Raw genomic sequence first — 17843 nt, 5'->3', positions numbered from 1 at the left:
TGTGTAGAAATAAACAAATTAAATAAATCCCTTTGAAAACATCAAACACTCATCATAATTTAAATAAACACATTCTGGTCTTCCTCAGGGTAACATGTTAGGATCATTACTTTTTTTGTTCTATATTATGATATCCCAGAAACAATGACATATCTTTCTAGATTATACGTTGACAACATATCACTTATTATACACATAAAACCTGGCTTTATCAATAAAAAAATAATAATAAACAAGGTGCCCATTGGATGAAAAATAATTATCTCTGTATAAATGTTAATCAAACAAAATTAATACATTTTTTATAATAAAAATGGTAAACCTATTCATTAGTACATCAACTACAGCTAATTTTTGATCAGTTTTTTATAGTTTTAGTACATGAAAAAAATGTTTTCGCTTTATATATAAGTTATGTTTTTTATATATTTATATTTATGTTATTTATATATATCATTTAAGTAATAAAAAAACTGCCTTAATGGCATATCATGGTTTTGTATGCTCTAACTAAAGGTACAGGATCATTATATGGAGAAAATCAGTTAACATAGCATTTATCATTTGGAAAAAAATGTATAACAACAATGTGTGGTGTGAGACCACTAAAATGCAGGTCTTATTAAAAAACTTAATTTATTAACTCTTCCAAAATGTATATAGCATATACATTTTGAAAATGTGCATGATTGCAAAAAAATCTAAACTTATATAAAAGGAAGCAAGGTTTTACTTTCTCTACTAGATTTCTTACCCCCTCGACTCCTTCATCAGTGCCACCATAGTAGTATGTCTAAAATTTTACAATTTATTGCCTAATTCTATTAAAAACTTTTCAGTAATGAAAATTAAAAGGATGTTAACCAAAATATTATGTAAAAACTGTATGTATAATATTGATGAATTTTAAGACTATGTTTAATATCAACATCTTAGCCACTATCTGTTCACTGCTGAACATAGGCCTTGCCTATAGATGCCATAAGAAACAGTCCTGAGCCACCTGAATCTACCGATTCCCTGCAATACATTTGAGGTCATCACTCCATCTAGTGGGTTCTTTGAGCTATGTGACCAGCCCATTGCTATTACTATGTCAATATTTGATATTTTTAAACTGCAATGCTTTTACAAAATTATGTGTATGTAATATACACTAAATAAAGGCTCTATATATTGTCATGCCCTTACAGAGTGTCACAGAATAACTGGAAGATCTTATACACTCTTTAAGTGTATGCATTGTATTATATTTTATGATATTGCAATAAACATTAAAAATTACCTCTAAAATATTTGTTCTAAACATATATTTAAAATAAATTTATAATTTTTTTTATGAAATAAGACAAAAATAATTATCAATAAATGATTTATTTCAGGTTTTTTAAATATTTTCAAATTATTTACTAGGTCAATATTTAGCATAAGAGAATTAAAAATTCTCTTGTTTTGATATGTAAACATTTAAACAATCAGAGGTAATTTAAACCACAACTCTTTGTCAATATTGTACAATAAGGAATTATTACATAGCACTGAACCATATTTCTATTTCAAATCTTTCAAGGACCGCACAAACAGTACTGCCAATATAGCTATGACTGCACTGCCAACAGTACCAACAAACATTTTTTTAGTCTTCATGTTAGTTGATTCTCTAGTCAATTCCTGAAAAACACAACAACATTACTGTCTCCTAACTTGGTCTACAACATTTTATAAGTTTATCAAACAATATATGTCATTTCATAAAGGTGTTCAATTTTATCGTATTAAAAGACATACAATAATAATTATAAATATTTATGATTAAATATTAACCTTTAACTGTGTATGTAATGTTATATCCATAGAATTCAAAATATTTGTAATTTCACTCAAAGTGGTTAATGCAATATCTGAAGCATATTTATCTTTATAAATTAAACAGTCTTGAATTTTCTTTGACTTCTTTAAAGTTAGTGTATTTGCCAACATACTCAAGTATATTCTATATAAATGCTGTGAACTTTCCTCTAGAATTTCAGTTATTTCTGTAGGGCTTAAATTTAAACTGATGTTATACCTGTAAAAATAATATGTATAAACCTAATTGGGAGCATTTGATTTTAAATTAGGAACAATAATGATAAGACAGAAATTGAGATTTTAATATAGATATGTATTTATATATTTCATTAGATCACCTATATCACTTCACCCAAGTTATTTATACTATAAAATAAATAACTCTTTTTTTATTATCAGCAGCTTTTATTTTTCAATTATTTTAATACAATTTTCTAATCCTGAAATATCACTATTAATAAATATAATATTTGGAAATAAATAGCATGATAAATAATAAAAATTTTGCAAATAAAAAATTATATAATTTTCTTATTTCTCATAGATATATCTCCAGAAGTAGTTGTCAAAAATCAGTATATTTATATCAAGACTGAATTTCATATATACAGATATTTTTCACGTAATTGTTCTAAGTTTAGATAATTTTTGCATAGATTTATTCTACTGTGCATAAATCTCCATCTACCTTCTCCTACCTTCAAAAAGTGATAAAAGTTTAGTGTAGATATAAACTTAAGAGTTATGTAATAGGCTTTAAAACTTTCTGCTTATATTCTTATTATTATATTAAACATATTCTTAATTAGACTACATTAACTTACAATAGTCTATTTTCTTCATATATTGGCAAGTTTTGAACTTCTTCAAGTAATTTATTCCTAATTTCAGGGTTGTCTACTCCTAGTTTAATAAGATCTTCATCTGTCAGCTGTGTTAACGTTAATTGGCCAATATTTTGTTTCCTTTAAAAAAAAAAATTAATGTTTATTAAAACTGATAGGTCTACACAAGTTAAACTAATAACTTCATAAAAGTAAAGTGTAACCAAAATATAATGTATATTTAATAAAACATAATTTGTATTACTAATTCTTTAATAATATTACAGATACTGGATACATGTTTTTTTTTTTCAAAATATTCCTTATAATTATAAACAAGGGATACTTACCTAAAAATATTAATATATTTTTCAGCTCCAACACTTATTAACAAGGCGCCTACAGTAATGTCAAATTGTAACGGATCGATTTTATCAACTAGAGCTAATTCAGAAATAGAACCTATTTCAGTATCCATAATATAATTAAATATTTTAAACTTATACTGTTTGAAAATTAAAAAAACGCTAGTTTTTTATAAACCTGATTTGACACAACTAGCGACAGAATCTGACAGATAAAGGTGATTTTGACAAACAAATGTGTCAAAATAAATGACATTCAACCTTTACACCAAGGCTAGTTTACACTGTAAATAGTGCAGATAACAAGAGCAGTATTAAGTAGAATATATAAACTATCACGCTATTAAGAGACAAGTATAAAGTGATATTAAGAAACTATGAAGTACTACGTAGCACACAGATGTATTTTTGCTGTTAAGTAACCTCCAGGTGCATTGCCTGCGATGTAATGTAGATATGATTTGTAGAACACTTTTAACAATAATTAAATTTAACAAATAAAAAGTTTTCTTTACCACAAACGTATAATGTATTCACATACTAACAGACTGGAAGGACTGTAGGACAAAAAATAGTTACAGTTTAAAAGGAAGCTGGGTGGACCTTGCGCATATTATTATTGGACACTAAGCCCATCCCAGGATGTAAGCGAAACTTTTTATTGGATTTAATCGAATCTGTACATAAAGTTCCTTCTTAGGGGGCCAAGGCTCTCCTACAATATAATGTTCAAAACACTAGTGTACATACAGTATAAATATTATGTATTTATGTAAAATTTAAGCTGAAAAAATATAAAAAAAAAATTGCACGGGTATGTAACGTATATATATATAAAATAATAAATATAAATATATGGTACATTATTATGTTTCTTTCCTCTTTTACATATTACAAATCTATATTATAATCCGGGATTGTAATTTATACTTTATAATCTAGTTTTTTACTTAATACTTGACAGCCTTAGATTATATAGATAGAGTGTCTGCTTGCAAATTCTTCAAGAAAAGCGGGTTAACTTTTTCATACTATTTTGCGTAATAAATAGTTATGAGTGAATTCTTTATAACTTCTTTATTAACTTTGTATTATAAATTCTGCACCTTTTTAATGCGCAAAAATTCATTTTATTTATTAAATAATTAAATGTAGATACATTGTGTGCGTAAGTATATAGAACGTAATTAAAAAAAACGAGTCAGCTAATTTGACAATTAGCTGATATAAATTGACCCGTTTTAAGGCTCGATGCTCTATCTATATAATTTAAGTTGACAGCTTATAAACTAGACAACTGTTTCGCTCCTGCGTTTATTACTTAATAAGTAATAAACTCTACAAGTTCGTGATTTCCGTTTGAATCCATGAATAAAAAATCCAATACCAGGTTTCTATAAGTAAAAAGTTTCAAATAAGTAGTTACCTATTGTTGAGTACCTTAAGTACCTTGAGTCGCTTAAGTACCTCAGTACTAGGTATTGAGGTACTTAAGCGACAATTGGTAGGTACTGTACCAGTACCTACTAAATGTCGCTTATTTTTTTTTAAACAAATTCGTTTATTTTTCTTATTTTATGCAGGTAGGTATATTGAAAACAGGCTAAATGTAGAATTCTTTTTTATATGTAATTATACCTACAAGTAAATACAAGAAACATCTTTTATATAAAAAAATGGGCTTTTATCATTTTCAGTAGGTGAATAATAAATAAACACAAAAGTTGTACAAAAAAACGACTTCAATTGTGGCAAAACCAGTTATTTAGATTTAAAAGTTAAACAATTGAACCGATTTTGATAAAATTTCTAAGGGATCAATCTGTAAATATTATTTTCAGATAAAAAAGAATTTTCCAAATCGATTTATACGAAGTAAAAAGATAGATATAGGTACCTACATCAAATACCTAAGTAATAAATGAACTAAATAAATACCTACACCCGACCAAAATCCTTCACTTTCCGTTCATAAATTTTGCTATTATAAATATAAATAAATATTAAAAACAAAATATTAAGAAGAACTTAAATTATCTATAATAACTTTAACAGCTTCCCAAGTTTCACGAGCAGTCGAAACTATTTGGGCTGCAGGTAGTATGTAGCCGTAGGGTCCGATAGAGTCTCCAAGATCCACGTGGTAGGAGAATTTAATGCCCGCACGTGCTTTAGCCCAATCATGTGACATTCCTGAAGCTTGTTGGTGCATTTCAGTGGCAGTTCCGACCTGTTATTAAATAATATAGTTAAAAACCAATTTAAGTATCTACTTAATAACTATGATACTTATATCTAAGTAGCTCTTATGCATTGCCATTTCCAGGGGCTTAATATTATGCCACTGTAGTCTATAATTTTATCCGCCGTCATTCCCCGCCTTTGGAACAGAAACAAGTACAGCAGCAGGTGAAATATAACTATGATATTATAAAAAGAGATGGTCGCTTATGATTAGATGGGCCGTCTCCATGGTTTCTATTCTCGTTTTACAAAAATTGTCAAAAATAGTTTATTTGCTTCATATGATCTATAATTAATTTAAAATTAAAATTAATTATATTCCCAAAGAGGGTTGACGTCAGTCAGGCAGGTGGCCGGTCGTAAAACTAAAAACCAAATCTTTTTGTATTATCGATAAAATCTTATTACGCCGACCCCAAATGATTGGGATAAGGGTAGGAAGATGATGATGATCTATAATTAATTACCTGGTACTTAGTGCCGTACACATCTGCAAGCGCTGCTGTAGCCAGTTTGCCCATCTCCATGAGGACACTGTCATCGTCAGTAGCTACCGTCGTGGGCGCGCTCGGCACCAACCACGTTTGAGAATATGCGTGTAGAGAGATGTACGCCTGGTAAATAAAATTATTATAGCATGTACGTGACTATATATATTTTTTTAATTTTATATTATAATTAGCTGACCCCGTAAACGTTGTTTTACCATTTATTGCGAAATTTAAAAATCGCGATTAAAATACAGGGGTTGATCATAAAATGATGAAAATTTAAAGTTGTATGTATTTTTCAATGCTAAATTATAATAAAATAAAAATAAAAAACATTGTCAAAAAAATAAAAAAAAATATTTTGGGGTGGGTCACCCTTATGATTGACGGGTATGAAAAATGATGTTGGCCGATTCTCAGACCTATCCAATATGCACACAAAATTTCATAAATTTAGAAAATAAAGAAAGGCTTTACCGATGTAAAGCCGTTTCGGAGGAGTTTGGTAACAAACACCGTGACACGAGAATTTTATATATTAGATTAAATAGGAATAGGATGCATTTGCAATTAGGACGTTTTGTCTATTTCACTTCTTGGGAAATAGGTCATCATTGTCATATCAGCCATTAACTGACCACTGCTAAACGTAGGCCTCCCCCATAAGAGAGACTTTGCCTGTAGTTGCTACGCTTGACAGGCGAGTTGGCCATCGCAGTTACACTCTGGTAATGTTTTAATAGGGACGCTGCTGTTGGGAAATAGTTAATTGATCTTAAATGTATTTACAAATTTGAACGAATTATTATCTAGTGTAGTTTCCATTTACAAATAGCGGTAGATAAAAATTATTGAGACAATAGTAGGGTCGAAAAAGCACCGTTCTTTATCTCTAAAAAAAAAAAAAATTCAGAATTTATTCACCAAATTAAATATATAATAGATTTGATTTTGATCTACGTTAAATTAATTAGTATGAAATTAAAACAAATTTTAGAGATAAGTTTAAAGAATGGTACATCAGATGGTGTTTCAGTTCTTTGAAAGTTCTTCACGTCTGATATTTATTCCTAACGAGGTATGGGGAAAGTATATAGGCTCATCATAGATCGTTAAAATTATAAAGTCTACACCTCAAGTAGCACTACTACAAGTATAACAGCAATATGAGTTTTTATTAATTACTAGTGAGAATGAAAAATAAGCGGACCACTTGACGGGAAAAAATATCCGTCGTCCATAGATTTTACAAATTAATCAAAACTATGATTTTCATGTCATAGATGATGTTTATGGTAAAAACCATGAACTCCTAAGTATATACAAATATATGTTACGAGGACTTTCATGCCAGAGATTGAAAACGATTACTCTTTTAAATTGAACATATCAAAGACTATTTTTAGCAGTAAATGAATAAGAGTAAGGTAGATAAAATACTGCGATGAAGAACTTGCTGTATTAGTGTTAATACAAAGACCAATTTCGTTTTCACAATGTCAATTTCTTCATGCGACAAATATAAGGGTATGTTTCGGTTCCATAGTCATAACCGGCAAACATGCATATTGAGGTAAGCTGAAGTGGCAATGAGCTGGTCAGGATCATAAGCAACAACCGACAAGAACCGAAGAAATGGTCTCAAGTGGTAATTGTGTGCTGTTAAATCTAATATAAAGTTAAGTATGTTACAGGAAGTCAGTGAATGCAGATGTCTTAGGGTTGTCGTTACAAAATTTTGCTATAAGGATGTGCTACAACGGCTGAATTGATGATGATATTGACTTACTAATCATTAATATTTGTCGAGGGTAGATACAACCCTAAATTTACTAGATAGATAGGTAGTAGATACAACACTTAATAAAAAAATATTACGAAGTATCAAATATGAGATCAATACTAGTGCAGGGTAGGCTTCATTTGAAAGTATAGAAAATGTTTTGAAAGTAACGATCTGTTCCCAATAATAGTTATTCCGCCACAATTTCTCACTATCAACATGCGGTCTGACTTTAGTGTACCATGAGAATGATAAATTGCAACACTGTTGCCAACAGAATAGAAACTGGGTAGGTACTTCTGATTTCTAACTGGTACAGTTGATAGTATGCCTACATAGGTAGGCACATAATAGCACAACCCATAGTTGTATTGCCATTACTTAAACGAATAAGTCAATACACAATTATGCTATTTGTTTCTTACCACTTTATTATAGGTAAACCGCTATTTATATCTTTGCGACAGGTACATAGAATAATTCCTTAAGAATGTCTATTACCTTTAAACACTGTTAGTCATCGTATAATTATAATCTTTATTATTACAGGTAATTAGACAAAATTATTATTAACAGATATGGATCTCTAGTTTCAACTTCAATAAAGAAACGCTTGCTTTGTTTTGTTCAGAAACAACACTTAGTTCGTAACGCTAGGACTCGATTTGTGTCAAACGATGTAACACAGTAAACAAGCAATTACGATCGTAAATAACTGCATAGCTATCATAAATAATGTTATTAGATAAAAACTGTTGGCACATGGTGAAATTAGAAATTCGTATTATGTGAAAACATTTCACTTTGTTTGATGTTATTAATGGAAGTGGTATAATATTGCTTTTTTTTTCATTTTATGAAGTTCAACTCTTTTGAAAATATAAATTTCGATAAGGATATAAACATGAATGAATTATTATATATCATTACGTTACGTAAGTACGTGTGCCACGTGGTCCCGGCATAGAATAGGCCACCCTTTCCATTCCCGTGGGTGTTGTAAGAGGCGACTAGAGGGAGGGCGAGGGATGGGCAGCAGCGTCCCTCTAAAAACATCTCTAAAGCCTAATATAATGCTGTTGCCAATGCGCTTGCCAAGCGTTGCAATCCCCCCAAGGGGAGGCTTATGTTCAGTAGTGGTCAGTTAAAGGCTGATATTATGATGATGATTATATCATACGTTGCTAATACTGGGCCGATTTGGATACTTATTTTTATAATCAAAAGTTTTTACTTCAGTTTTAGCTTCATATTGATTTTGTGTTTTCTTTACTTTTTATTTAATCATTATATAAATATTAAATATAAATAATTAATATTTTGACTGAATCTCGAGGACAAATAAACTGATGTCAATGGAATATTCATGTAATAAGATATAAAATAACAATGCGTTGTTGTTCTCGAAAGAAATAAACCTACACATTTACAATAGAACTTTCAAAAGATCCAATAATAGACACGTACCTTTTATTGGACCTCTTGAAAGTTTTAGTATGTAATAAAATTTAATAGAATAGATACCCAGGTAAAAGTAGGTTTTAGTACATAAAACGGCCCTATAAATAGATAGATAGATACTCTTTATTGTTTCTCTATAAGATTACAATAGTAAACTTATTATAAATACAAACAATTACAAGAAAATATTACACTAAGGAACTGATGGGTGGCCTTATCGCGATCTCTTACAGACAACCTTTGGATGGAGAAAAATAATTAATATATATTTAATTTATATTTCTTATGTGGATATATATACCTATGAAATTACCTTAATGTGTCCTTTACGTTCAGTTAAAAATTCCGAGACTGCTTTAGTTTCTGGCTCGCTGAAAGGGTGTGGGCCGGCGTAATTGTCTGCACACCGGTCTCGGGATGAGTCCTGCTCCCCCCAGTGGTAATCCCAATTACGGTCCACGTCCACACCCACGCACTCCCCTCGACCCCAATTCCATGGTAACCTACGGAAATTTGGTATGTAAAAAGAGCAATAGCAATGGGGAAAAAATCAGTGTTAGACATATCTTTATTGCAACTCCACACGGAGTGTTCATTGGTTGGATATGAAAAAAAAATACCTGAAATTAATTATGATTGGATTGGATTAGTTATGATTTTCAATCTATGAATTTGAATTTCCATAAAATCCATTCCATAAATCAAATATCCACTAAAAAGTACAAAAGTCGACTTCTCACGTGACTCATCTGTTATTTCGTAAGTCTACATAGGCATTTACATTCTTATACCGATATAGACATTTTTGAAGTGGCGTTTTTATTATTCACGTTACTACACCTTGACTAAAGCAAGTTCAATTGCTGCTATTCATCCTGAGGTGGCCTGGAAGGGACCGCTACTTGGTCGTTAGGTTCTCTATTATTATTAAAACACCGTTCGAACTTTCACAGAAAACAACGTTGTTTTTGTAAATAGAAGTACTTACACACTTGGTTAAATGAAATATAAGACGAAAACTCGTTCAGTACCATAAAAATGGTCAAAATGTCAACAAGAAATTATTAACTTAACTTGTTTTGCAAAAGTGTTGCTTTCTAAATCTATACCTACACATAATAAAATTTTAACTAGTCGGAGTCTAGTACTTATCCAATATGTAGGTAGTTCTAATTTAAATTTATTCTTATACATTACCAGGGGGAAACTTCGTACCAATGTTATCTGCAGGGGAGCACGTACAGAACACTAGAACTATCTTAGTTCTCAGGAATAGTATCGATTACTACTTTCCATCAAATGGTCTGTCAGATTATTTGCTTTTACAAATTGTATAATAATAATAATTGTATTTGCTCTATCCGCTGACATTGGTGCCCCTCTTCACTTTAGATTTGATGGTAGAGTACTCTTGTAGACTTAGGTTTACCTTTGTACATTTGCTTTTCACTGTCATGTTTCTTTATGTATTATTAGTGTTTTTTTTACGCAACTTATAATTTCACACAGGGTGACGGCCCACCTGGTGGAAAGTGGTAACCGTCACCTATAGACATGAGCAGTACCATGGATATAACATAGTATACTGTTTTACCCCATGAGTTGCAATTCCTGAGAACTCAGGTGTTATTCCTCTGTACCCTGTAAATTCACTGCCACACCCCACCATTCAAACCTTCAAATATGTATACATAAGGTATGAATAAATAAATCTTTTACAAATCTGGACCACTCTGATGTTTTAAATAATGAATACGCTTACCGTGTAATTAAAAGTTTAGTCTTTGTAATAAAATATTTTGCGTCTTAATCGACTCCAATAACTCACCATCCAACAAAAAAATCATCACTTTGATCATCATATAACGAGCGGGTTTTCTTCCAAAGTCGATCATGTGTATGGGAATGCTCGTAGCCATCCGGATTTAATACTGGCATTATGTAAAAATCTGCCTGTTTTAGCATTTCGTAATCAGCTCCTATGAACAATAAAATATTTTGCAAATATTAAAAAAAAAAATATCAGAACCTAACTGTAGTATAAAGAAATTTTCAAATCGACTAGTTACTTTCAGAGATAAGGTGGCCTATTCTATGCTGACACACACACATTATTATTAAAGAAAAATCATTTTATATAGGAAAGCACGTGACTGAATATGACGAATTATGAAAAACTACGAAATAAGAGACGAATGAAGAGTCCTTTAATACATACTTGATTTGTTCTGCTTACTATGACGTAAAGAGATGTATACATTTATGTTCAAACTCATTTTCCAAGTATTGCCTATTCGAATATCATTTATATTAAACATATTATACATAGTTGGTACTATTCATGGAAAATTTATTTATAATTATTACTAACAGAATAAGAAAAAAAATGTTATGTGTGTTGTGACACGAGCTGTATGGAGACATGGCAGGACATACTTGCTGGCACAATTAGTTTACCATAGCTAGTATATTTTACTAACAGTTGAGCATTGATAGTTTATAAGTATTATTGTACATAATCTTATTTTAAAAGAGTATTAATATGTAAATTCATACCCTGTCCTTTTTCACCTTCAATGAGAGCTTGCATTATCCAAGTCGCAACTGCAGGCGAGATCCACTCCCTAGCGTGAGAACCACCGTCTAGCCATATTGCAGGTTTTGAACGAAATCCGAGTTTCCACTTTTTTTTGTCTTTGCCTTTCCTATCTTTTATTCGTGTCTCATTTGTAGGCATAGATATCTGGAAAACGAGGAGATTATTTGCAATTATAATGTACTATTTTCGACAGACCATATATTTTTTAATACTTTTTTCCTAAAATGAGGCAGTTTACATTATTTTACGTTGTATCGGGGCGCTTTTCAATAATATTCAAAGTATCCTACTCTGAAGGATGGAAAATGGAACACAGCACCGTAAGAGTATTCAGTTAATTATAGGACTAGTGCCACTTCTTTACCTAATAGGGATTTAGACATTTTTTTATTATTTGTTATACTGATAAGAATAGCAAAGAAATTTTATATTAATCTGACAAAAAAATGATAATTGTAATATTTGAATCATAGATTACAATATGAATATTAATACTCCTACGTAATGAATACAGCATCAGAGATTACACTGGTTATCGTACCTTTAACAACAATTGATTGCAGATTCACAACAAAAATAACATTTTGTAAAATATATACGAAAATTACTACGGAGCAAAAGACTAATAATTTTGAAGTTTAAAAAAGTAGCAAAAGACTATTATATTTTAAAGTTTATTCATTGACAGCAAGTTCTTTCCATTTTTTCTATAATACGAGTACAATATAAAATTTCTTTACATAAATTTCGTATAGTTACGAGCTTCGATTTTTCCTTGACTGAAGCAAATTTTTATAGGCATGCAAGATACATGCAATTTGAAAATCTGCTTGTATTAAAATCCATATCTGTATTAATACCTTATGCTAATATCTAGGTAAACGTGTTGTACAAAATTATATATATTATTACATTTTTAATTTTCGTTGAAATAAGTAGATACAAGAATATTATATAGGTAAGTATTTACATGAATAAATTATAAGTACCTTAACAGCTACTAAAGGGAGTCCCTCTGATGAATTGCCCAGCATTATTAGTTCCACTAACTCTCCATATGCGTGTTGTAAGTAGTCTAAATAACGTAAGATATCCGCATATCGATGATATCGTCGCCAACTCATCGGGTGACCGAACACTTTGTTGGCTTCAAGTCTTTCTTTTTTGGAAAATTTTGGATTCTCGAGTACTATAGCTTTCTGTTAAATTAAGAAAAAAAAGTTTATATAGTTTGCTATTATTATTTACAATGTAAAGGTAATTTTGTAAGAATGTCTATTACCTGCAAGTCTCGAATCAGGATGTCAAAATCTATATTATAATAACTAAGGTGATGTTTAACATCCTCTAAAAGATCCGGTGGTGTAAGGAGATCTGTATACCCGTTGACAGTAGGATTGGACCACCACATTAGACCAGAGCCATCCCCTTCTTCTTGCAATTCGACTATCGCTGTTACTTTTTCTTTGGTTTTTGGATATATTCGTAATAACTGATAACCTTTGTAAGATATTCTCGGTGACTTTTTTTTCATTCTTTTATCTATAACATGATTATAATTAAAATTATATTCTGGCCTTAAATTAAGTTCTATTACTAGTTAAATAAAAATAACATCGAAGAAATATTAAAAAAAAAACCTCTATATAATTTTACAGTTTCTTAATAATTAAACAATTTAGTAAGTTAAGACGGTGAGTAAAATACTCTGCTATTTTAATTTTATTGTAATAATTTGTTTAAGTAAAGTAATAATAAATTGCAGTTATAAACTCGTACATAAAGCATTTACATAATTTATTAACATTTTGATTTCATTACCTGTATTTATAGCTTCGAAATAAACTCCATCATTGATTTCAGAATTGAGTAAAGCGGAGTACCAATCAGAATTAGGCATAGTCCATGGCGATACTGTCGTGGAAGACTGATTAGGTTTTGGTTGTTTTTCGAACCAACTAGCCCCTCCAAACCAGGTTGATTTTGATATCCAATTATAAATTCGCATAAAGATACCTGTCAAAATGTTTACAGATTGTTAAATTATAAACTCATTATGTAGTAAATGTAAAATGTGGCAAAATCAGAGAAGTAACTGTATTTACATGTATTTGTAACCTTAGATTTAAAACTCTATTTTTTTTAAATCTCTTTGCCAAATTTAATCTAAATTGACATAATACCTAATGTATCTATAAAAACGCAACAAACAAGAGTATTCTCACATTGAAAATATTAGAGAGTTTAAGTTTCGTCACTACTCGTATTATTTGCTTTGTCTTGTCCATAATCAGTTATTTGCTCGTACGTCCGGACATTCCTGGTATGGTCTTCATTTTTAACTGATTACGAAACTACATACACATATTAACCGTTATTTGTCCACTTTTAAACATAGGTTTCCCCCATAGATGGTCATTAGGAAGGGGCCGTTTCTTGTAGCAGTTTACTACTGTAGTCATTTTGCCAATAGTTGCCACACTTGGCAGACGGAGTTTGACTTTTGGTGATGTTTTAAGAGGGACGCTACAACCCATTTTTCGACCATTAAGTTTTGTTAGTCGTCTCTTACGACATCCACGGGAAAGGAACAGGTGGCCCATTCTATGTCCGAACCATAGGGCACGTTTACAGAATTGTTTTTCGCATATTCGAGCACTGACTACGTCATAATCTAGGCCATTTGTCTAATTTGGGGGACGTGTGTTCAAACTCTCCCCCAATCAAAAGCCTTTCAATTTGCACAATACTAATAAAAATAAAATATTCAAATTTGTATAACATTTCAATCACTACAAAATTCCGTTTTTTTTTTTTCTATGACAAGATACTATTTTAGGGTTTTTAATATTACTTTAAATTTGACAACGCTGTTTCAAATAAGATTTTGTATTGGGTAACTATAATTTTGTCATCAGGCAGTTTAGTTACTAGTTACTTATGATAGTGAAATCATAGGGTATGCGAAAGCATAATTTCTTTGTTGTCAGGAATAGCAACGCAGGGATGTTATTTATGATTTTTATGTAAATAACTTTATTGACCAAAAGAAAATATAGTACAAAAGTCGTACTTAATGCTAGTAGCATTCTCTACTCGTCAACCTTTGTATCTTTTTGGGATATCATTTGGGTTATAATGTATTCTATTATCTATGATACTATTTGTGCCAATTATTCTTCTCCTGTAGGCGTCATCTCTTGGCGAAGGTGATTATTATGGCGATTTTAATTCCATCCATCCACCACCGTCCTGAAGAGATCTAGCGCAAGAGTTTATATCTAGAGTTTACATCGTGCCTCCGATCAAACTGTTTATAATTACTTCTTTCTATCCAAAGGTTGCCTGGAAGAGATCGCTTTTAGCGATAAGGCCGCCCATTGTTTCCTCATTGTGATTATTTCTTGTAATTGTTTATATTTATAATAAGTTTATTATTGTAAACTTTTGGAGGAAACAATATATGGAGTATCTATCTATCTATAGGCGACGTTTACACTTTTCCGTCGTTAGGTTCTAATGGCATGAAAAAGTTACAAGTTCAATCTGGTGGCAGGTGAGTTCCGGGCATTATAAATGTTACATTGATGTAATCTGGGCCAACAACCTAGGCGTGAACGTAACTTTTCTGCTTTTCTTCATAACTAAAACCACGTGTGATAGTCGGTAACTAGTTATAATCATACTGGTTTTTCCGCAAATGCGAAGGTTTCCTTTATTACTAATTTTATTATTTTTAGTAAATATAATCTTACATAGTAGTATAGAGTCGTCAATGTTAATCGACGTTTAGCTGCTTATGTCTCCTGACTAACAAAGACAAAATTTTACAGGATAAAATATTCTAATTTTAAATTCATTCTATAGATAGTATTTATATAATTTTATATATAATTTTTTGTTTCATCGTAGACGATGAAACAAAAAATTTGAATAGTTGATTTTAAGATAAAGTCTCAATATTTTGAAGTAAAAATCAGTGGCAGACTAAGCCTATCCGAAGCCCAGGGCGGCAAAGTTGAATGACGGTAGTTTTAAAAGTTGACGTAATTTACAGAGCGTTTTGTTCAGTTCATATTTGTATGTATAAGTGATTATAATTTAGTTAAAATCTTGGAAATTAAATTTAAATTATACTAAATAAACATACATAAAATATGCTTCCGGTATAGAATGGCCACCCATTCCTTTCCCATGGGAATCGTAAGAAGCAACCAAGGGAACTAATAAGAGAATAATAACAATACCAACCGGCTTGTCCAGTGGCAACTACATATATATATATATATATATATATATATATATATATATATATATATATATATATATATGACAACTACATATGTATATAAATATATGATTATTATATGTATATTATTTTTGAATTACTGACTTAATTTAATATATATATATATATATATATATGACAACTACATATGTATATAAATATATGATTATTATATGTATATTATTTTTGAATTACTGACTTAATTTAATAATGCGCATCACGTTGCACCGTCAATTATATTTTCTGTTACACAGTCGACTGCTAGCTAACGGCTATATGGTATTAAGTCCGCCATTTACACTTTCTAGGTATAATAAATAAGTTTAATAAATAAAATATTGCTGTAATTTTATAATATTATATAGTATATACTCGTTTTAAAAATTAATTTCTTTTTAAATGCAAAATTAGCATCGCTATAATTCACGATTGATTGTCAAATGACGGTGATATCTGTTTTAATGTATTACGTTATTAAATAAAATTAAAATGTAACATCAGTTTAATCCCTTTGACACTTATAAAATATAGTCTCTAATAATATAAATAGTACTTTTACACACTATGTGCGTGAACTTTTAAACTGTTTTACGTGACTATTAAACATTCGCAGGCGTAGACCCGTTTTATATTATTTGACGAGGTTATTAAAAAAGGCGACCATCGTTCGCTTATAACACAATGAACTCACCCTAATATATTTAAATATGTATACCTATACTACATAAAACTGTACATCAATTATCAAGGCTCACTTATTCGTAAATAAACAGGTACCTAATTAAATAAAGGACAACAGCATTCCATAAAATAATACGTTTTATTCGCTTAATACGTAGGTACTTATTTAATTTTAAATTGAATACTTAATTTCAGATACATTGTATTTTAATAAATATTATAATTTATTTCCCATGCTACTTACTCATAAGTACAGACAACTAACGATAAAGATAAAATCTACCAAAACAGAAATAAAATTGATACGCTGGTACATGTGATGCATCTATATATCTATACCTATCGGACAAGATAACTGCGTTATGTAGAGTTATCCAACCTTATCAAATAAATAATTCAACCTACCTGAAAACCAACCTGGTTTTGTAGGCTTCTTAGAGGGCTTTTTCTTTAATTTATTATCGCCTTGAAAAAGTGTAGAAAACCATGCAGTTTTCTTTGGTGGGCAAGTGGTTTTCTGTTGTGTCTTGGTTGTTTTAGGAGTAGTACTTATAGATTGCCGATTGTGCGTGATGGTGGTCGGTCGGCGGGTAGTGGTCACCCGTTTTGGTTTTGTTGGTGGCCTCATTGTGCTCAAAGTTGGACGCCGTGATGCCGTCGGCCTTCTAGTTGTCCAACTAGCTATCTGCTCCATATTTTCATCAAACCAAAATTGCTCATTTTCGCCATAAACAATGGGCTGATACGGAATTCTGTTACCTATATTTGGTGTCACAAAAGGTCTTTTTGTCACTATAAAGTTTGTATGACTTTCAATTTTAATATTAGTTCTTTTAATTATATTTTTCTTATTATCATCTTTTGTTTTTTTAACAGTCACATTCACCTTGGGACCTTTATTTCTTAGTATAACTTTAGCACTGGGTCTCTTTGTAGTAGACAGTGGCGAAACGGGTTCGAAAGATTCGGAGTCTTCCCATAACTCGAAAGGATCAAAAGATGCCGAGTCGGAAGTTTCTAGGGACCGCGGCGGCGAAGTGAGCGCGACGGCCGCGCACGCCAGCAACGCTAGCAGCGCCAGGCGACGCGCCATAAGGCGAGCGTGTGCGCATGGCGAGGTGCGCGTGCACTGTAAGTCCTACCTCAAGCTGCTTGAATTGCACCGAGTCGACCACCTTCCCTGCCACTATCATTATGCGACGATGTCGCTTTCAACTTGGACGTGCCAACAGCCACTAGGTCAGCCCGCCTATTCC

General features: G+C 31.0%; 2 protein-coding genes across 3 annotated transcripts; both read right to left on the bottom strand.

The window, feature by feature from the left end:
- Window positions 1-1358: 1358 nt before the first annotated feature.
- On the bottom strand, window positions 1359-3281 carry LOC113514654 (uncharacterized). The gene is made up of 4 exons (XM_026898750.3): window positions 3026-3281; window positions 2676-2816; window positions 1825-2068; window positions 1359-1671 (listed from the first exon to the last, which is right to left on the bottom strand). Exons 1-4 carry the CDS (start codon window positions 3151-3153, stop codon window positions 1552-1554), a joined length of 633 nt encoding a protein of 210 aa, XP_026754551.2. The 5' UTR covers window positions 3154-3281; the 3' UTR covers window positions 1359-1551.
- A 1776-nt stretch (window positions 3282-5057) lies between these two features.
- On the bottom strand, window positions 5058-17843 carry LOC113522208 (carboxypeptidase A2-like). Of its 2 annotated transcripts, none has more exons than XM_052894619.1 (9): window positions 17005-17843; window positions 13440-13634; window positions 12901-13160; window positions 12608-12817; window positions 11576-11762; window positions 10848-10998; window positions 9333-9522; window positions 5752-5898; window positions 5058-5270 (listed from the first exon to the last, which is right to left on the bottom strand). In XM_052894619.1, exons 1-9 carry the CDS (start codon window positions 17678-17680, stop codon window positions 5058-5060), a joined length of 2229 nt encoding a protein of 742 aa, XP_052750579.1. In that variant the 5' UTR covers window positions 17681-17843. The 2 variants fall into 2 exon arrangements, with proteins under 2 accessions (XP_052750579.1, XP_052750578.1); XM_052894618.1 differs by having other exon boundaries at window positions 16993-17842.

This window comes from Galleria mellonella, unplaced genomic scaffold (genome assembly GCF_026898425.1).
Source record: "Galleria mellonella isolate WM207_F2 unplaced genomic scaffold, CSIRO_AGI_GalMel_v1 utg223, whole genome shotgun sequence".
NCBI classification, from domain to species: Eukaryota; Metazoa; Arthropoda; class Insecta; order Lepidoptera; family Pyralidae; genus Galleria; species Galleria mellonella.
The sequence above is the reverse complement of the archived record's forward strand: the minus strand, read 5'-3'. Positions and strand labels throughout refer to the sequence as shown.

Excerpts from the sequence above, each read along its gene's own strand:
- LOC113514654 (XM_026898750.3), bottom strand. The coding sequence starts at position 3,153 with ATGGATACTGAAATAGGTTCTATTTCTGAATTAGCTCTAGTTGATAAA. Across the intron at positions 2,069-2,675 it reads TATGAAGAAAATAGACTATT|GTATAACATCAGTTTAAATT; the intron begins GTAAGTTAATGT and ends TTATTTTTACAG. Across the intron at positions 1,672-1,824 it reads CATTACATACACAGTTAAAG|GAATTGACTAGAGAATCAAC; the intron begins GTTAATATTTAA and ends TGTGTTTTTCAG.
- LOC113522208 (XM_052894618.1), bottom strand. The coding sequence starts at position 17,680 with ATGGCGCGTCGCCTGGCGCTGCTAGCGTTGCTGGCGTGCGCGGCCGTC. Across the intron at positions 10,999-11,575 it reads TGAAGGTGAAAAAGGACAGG|GAGCTGATTACGAAATGCTA; the intron begins GTATGAATTTAC and ends TATTGTTCATAG. Across the intron at positions 5,899-9,332 it reads AACGTAAAGGACACATTAAG|GCGTACATCTCTCTACACGC; the intron begins GTAATTTCATAG and ends TTTATTTACCAG.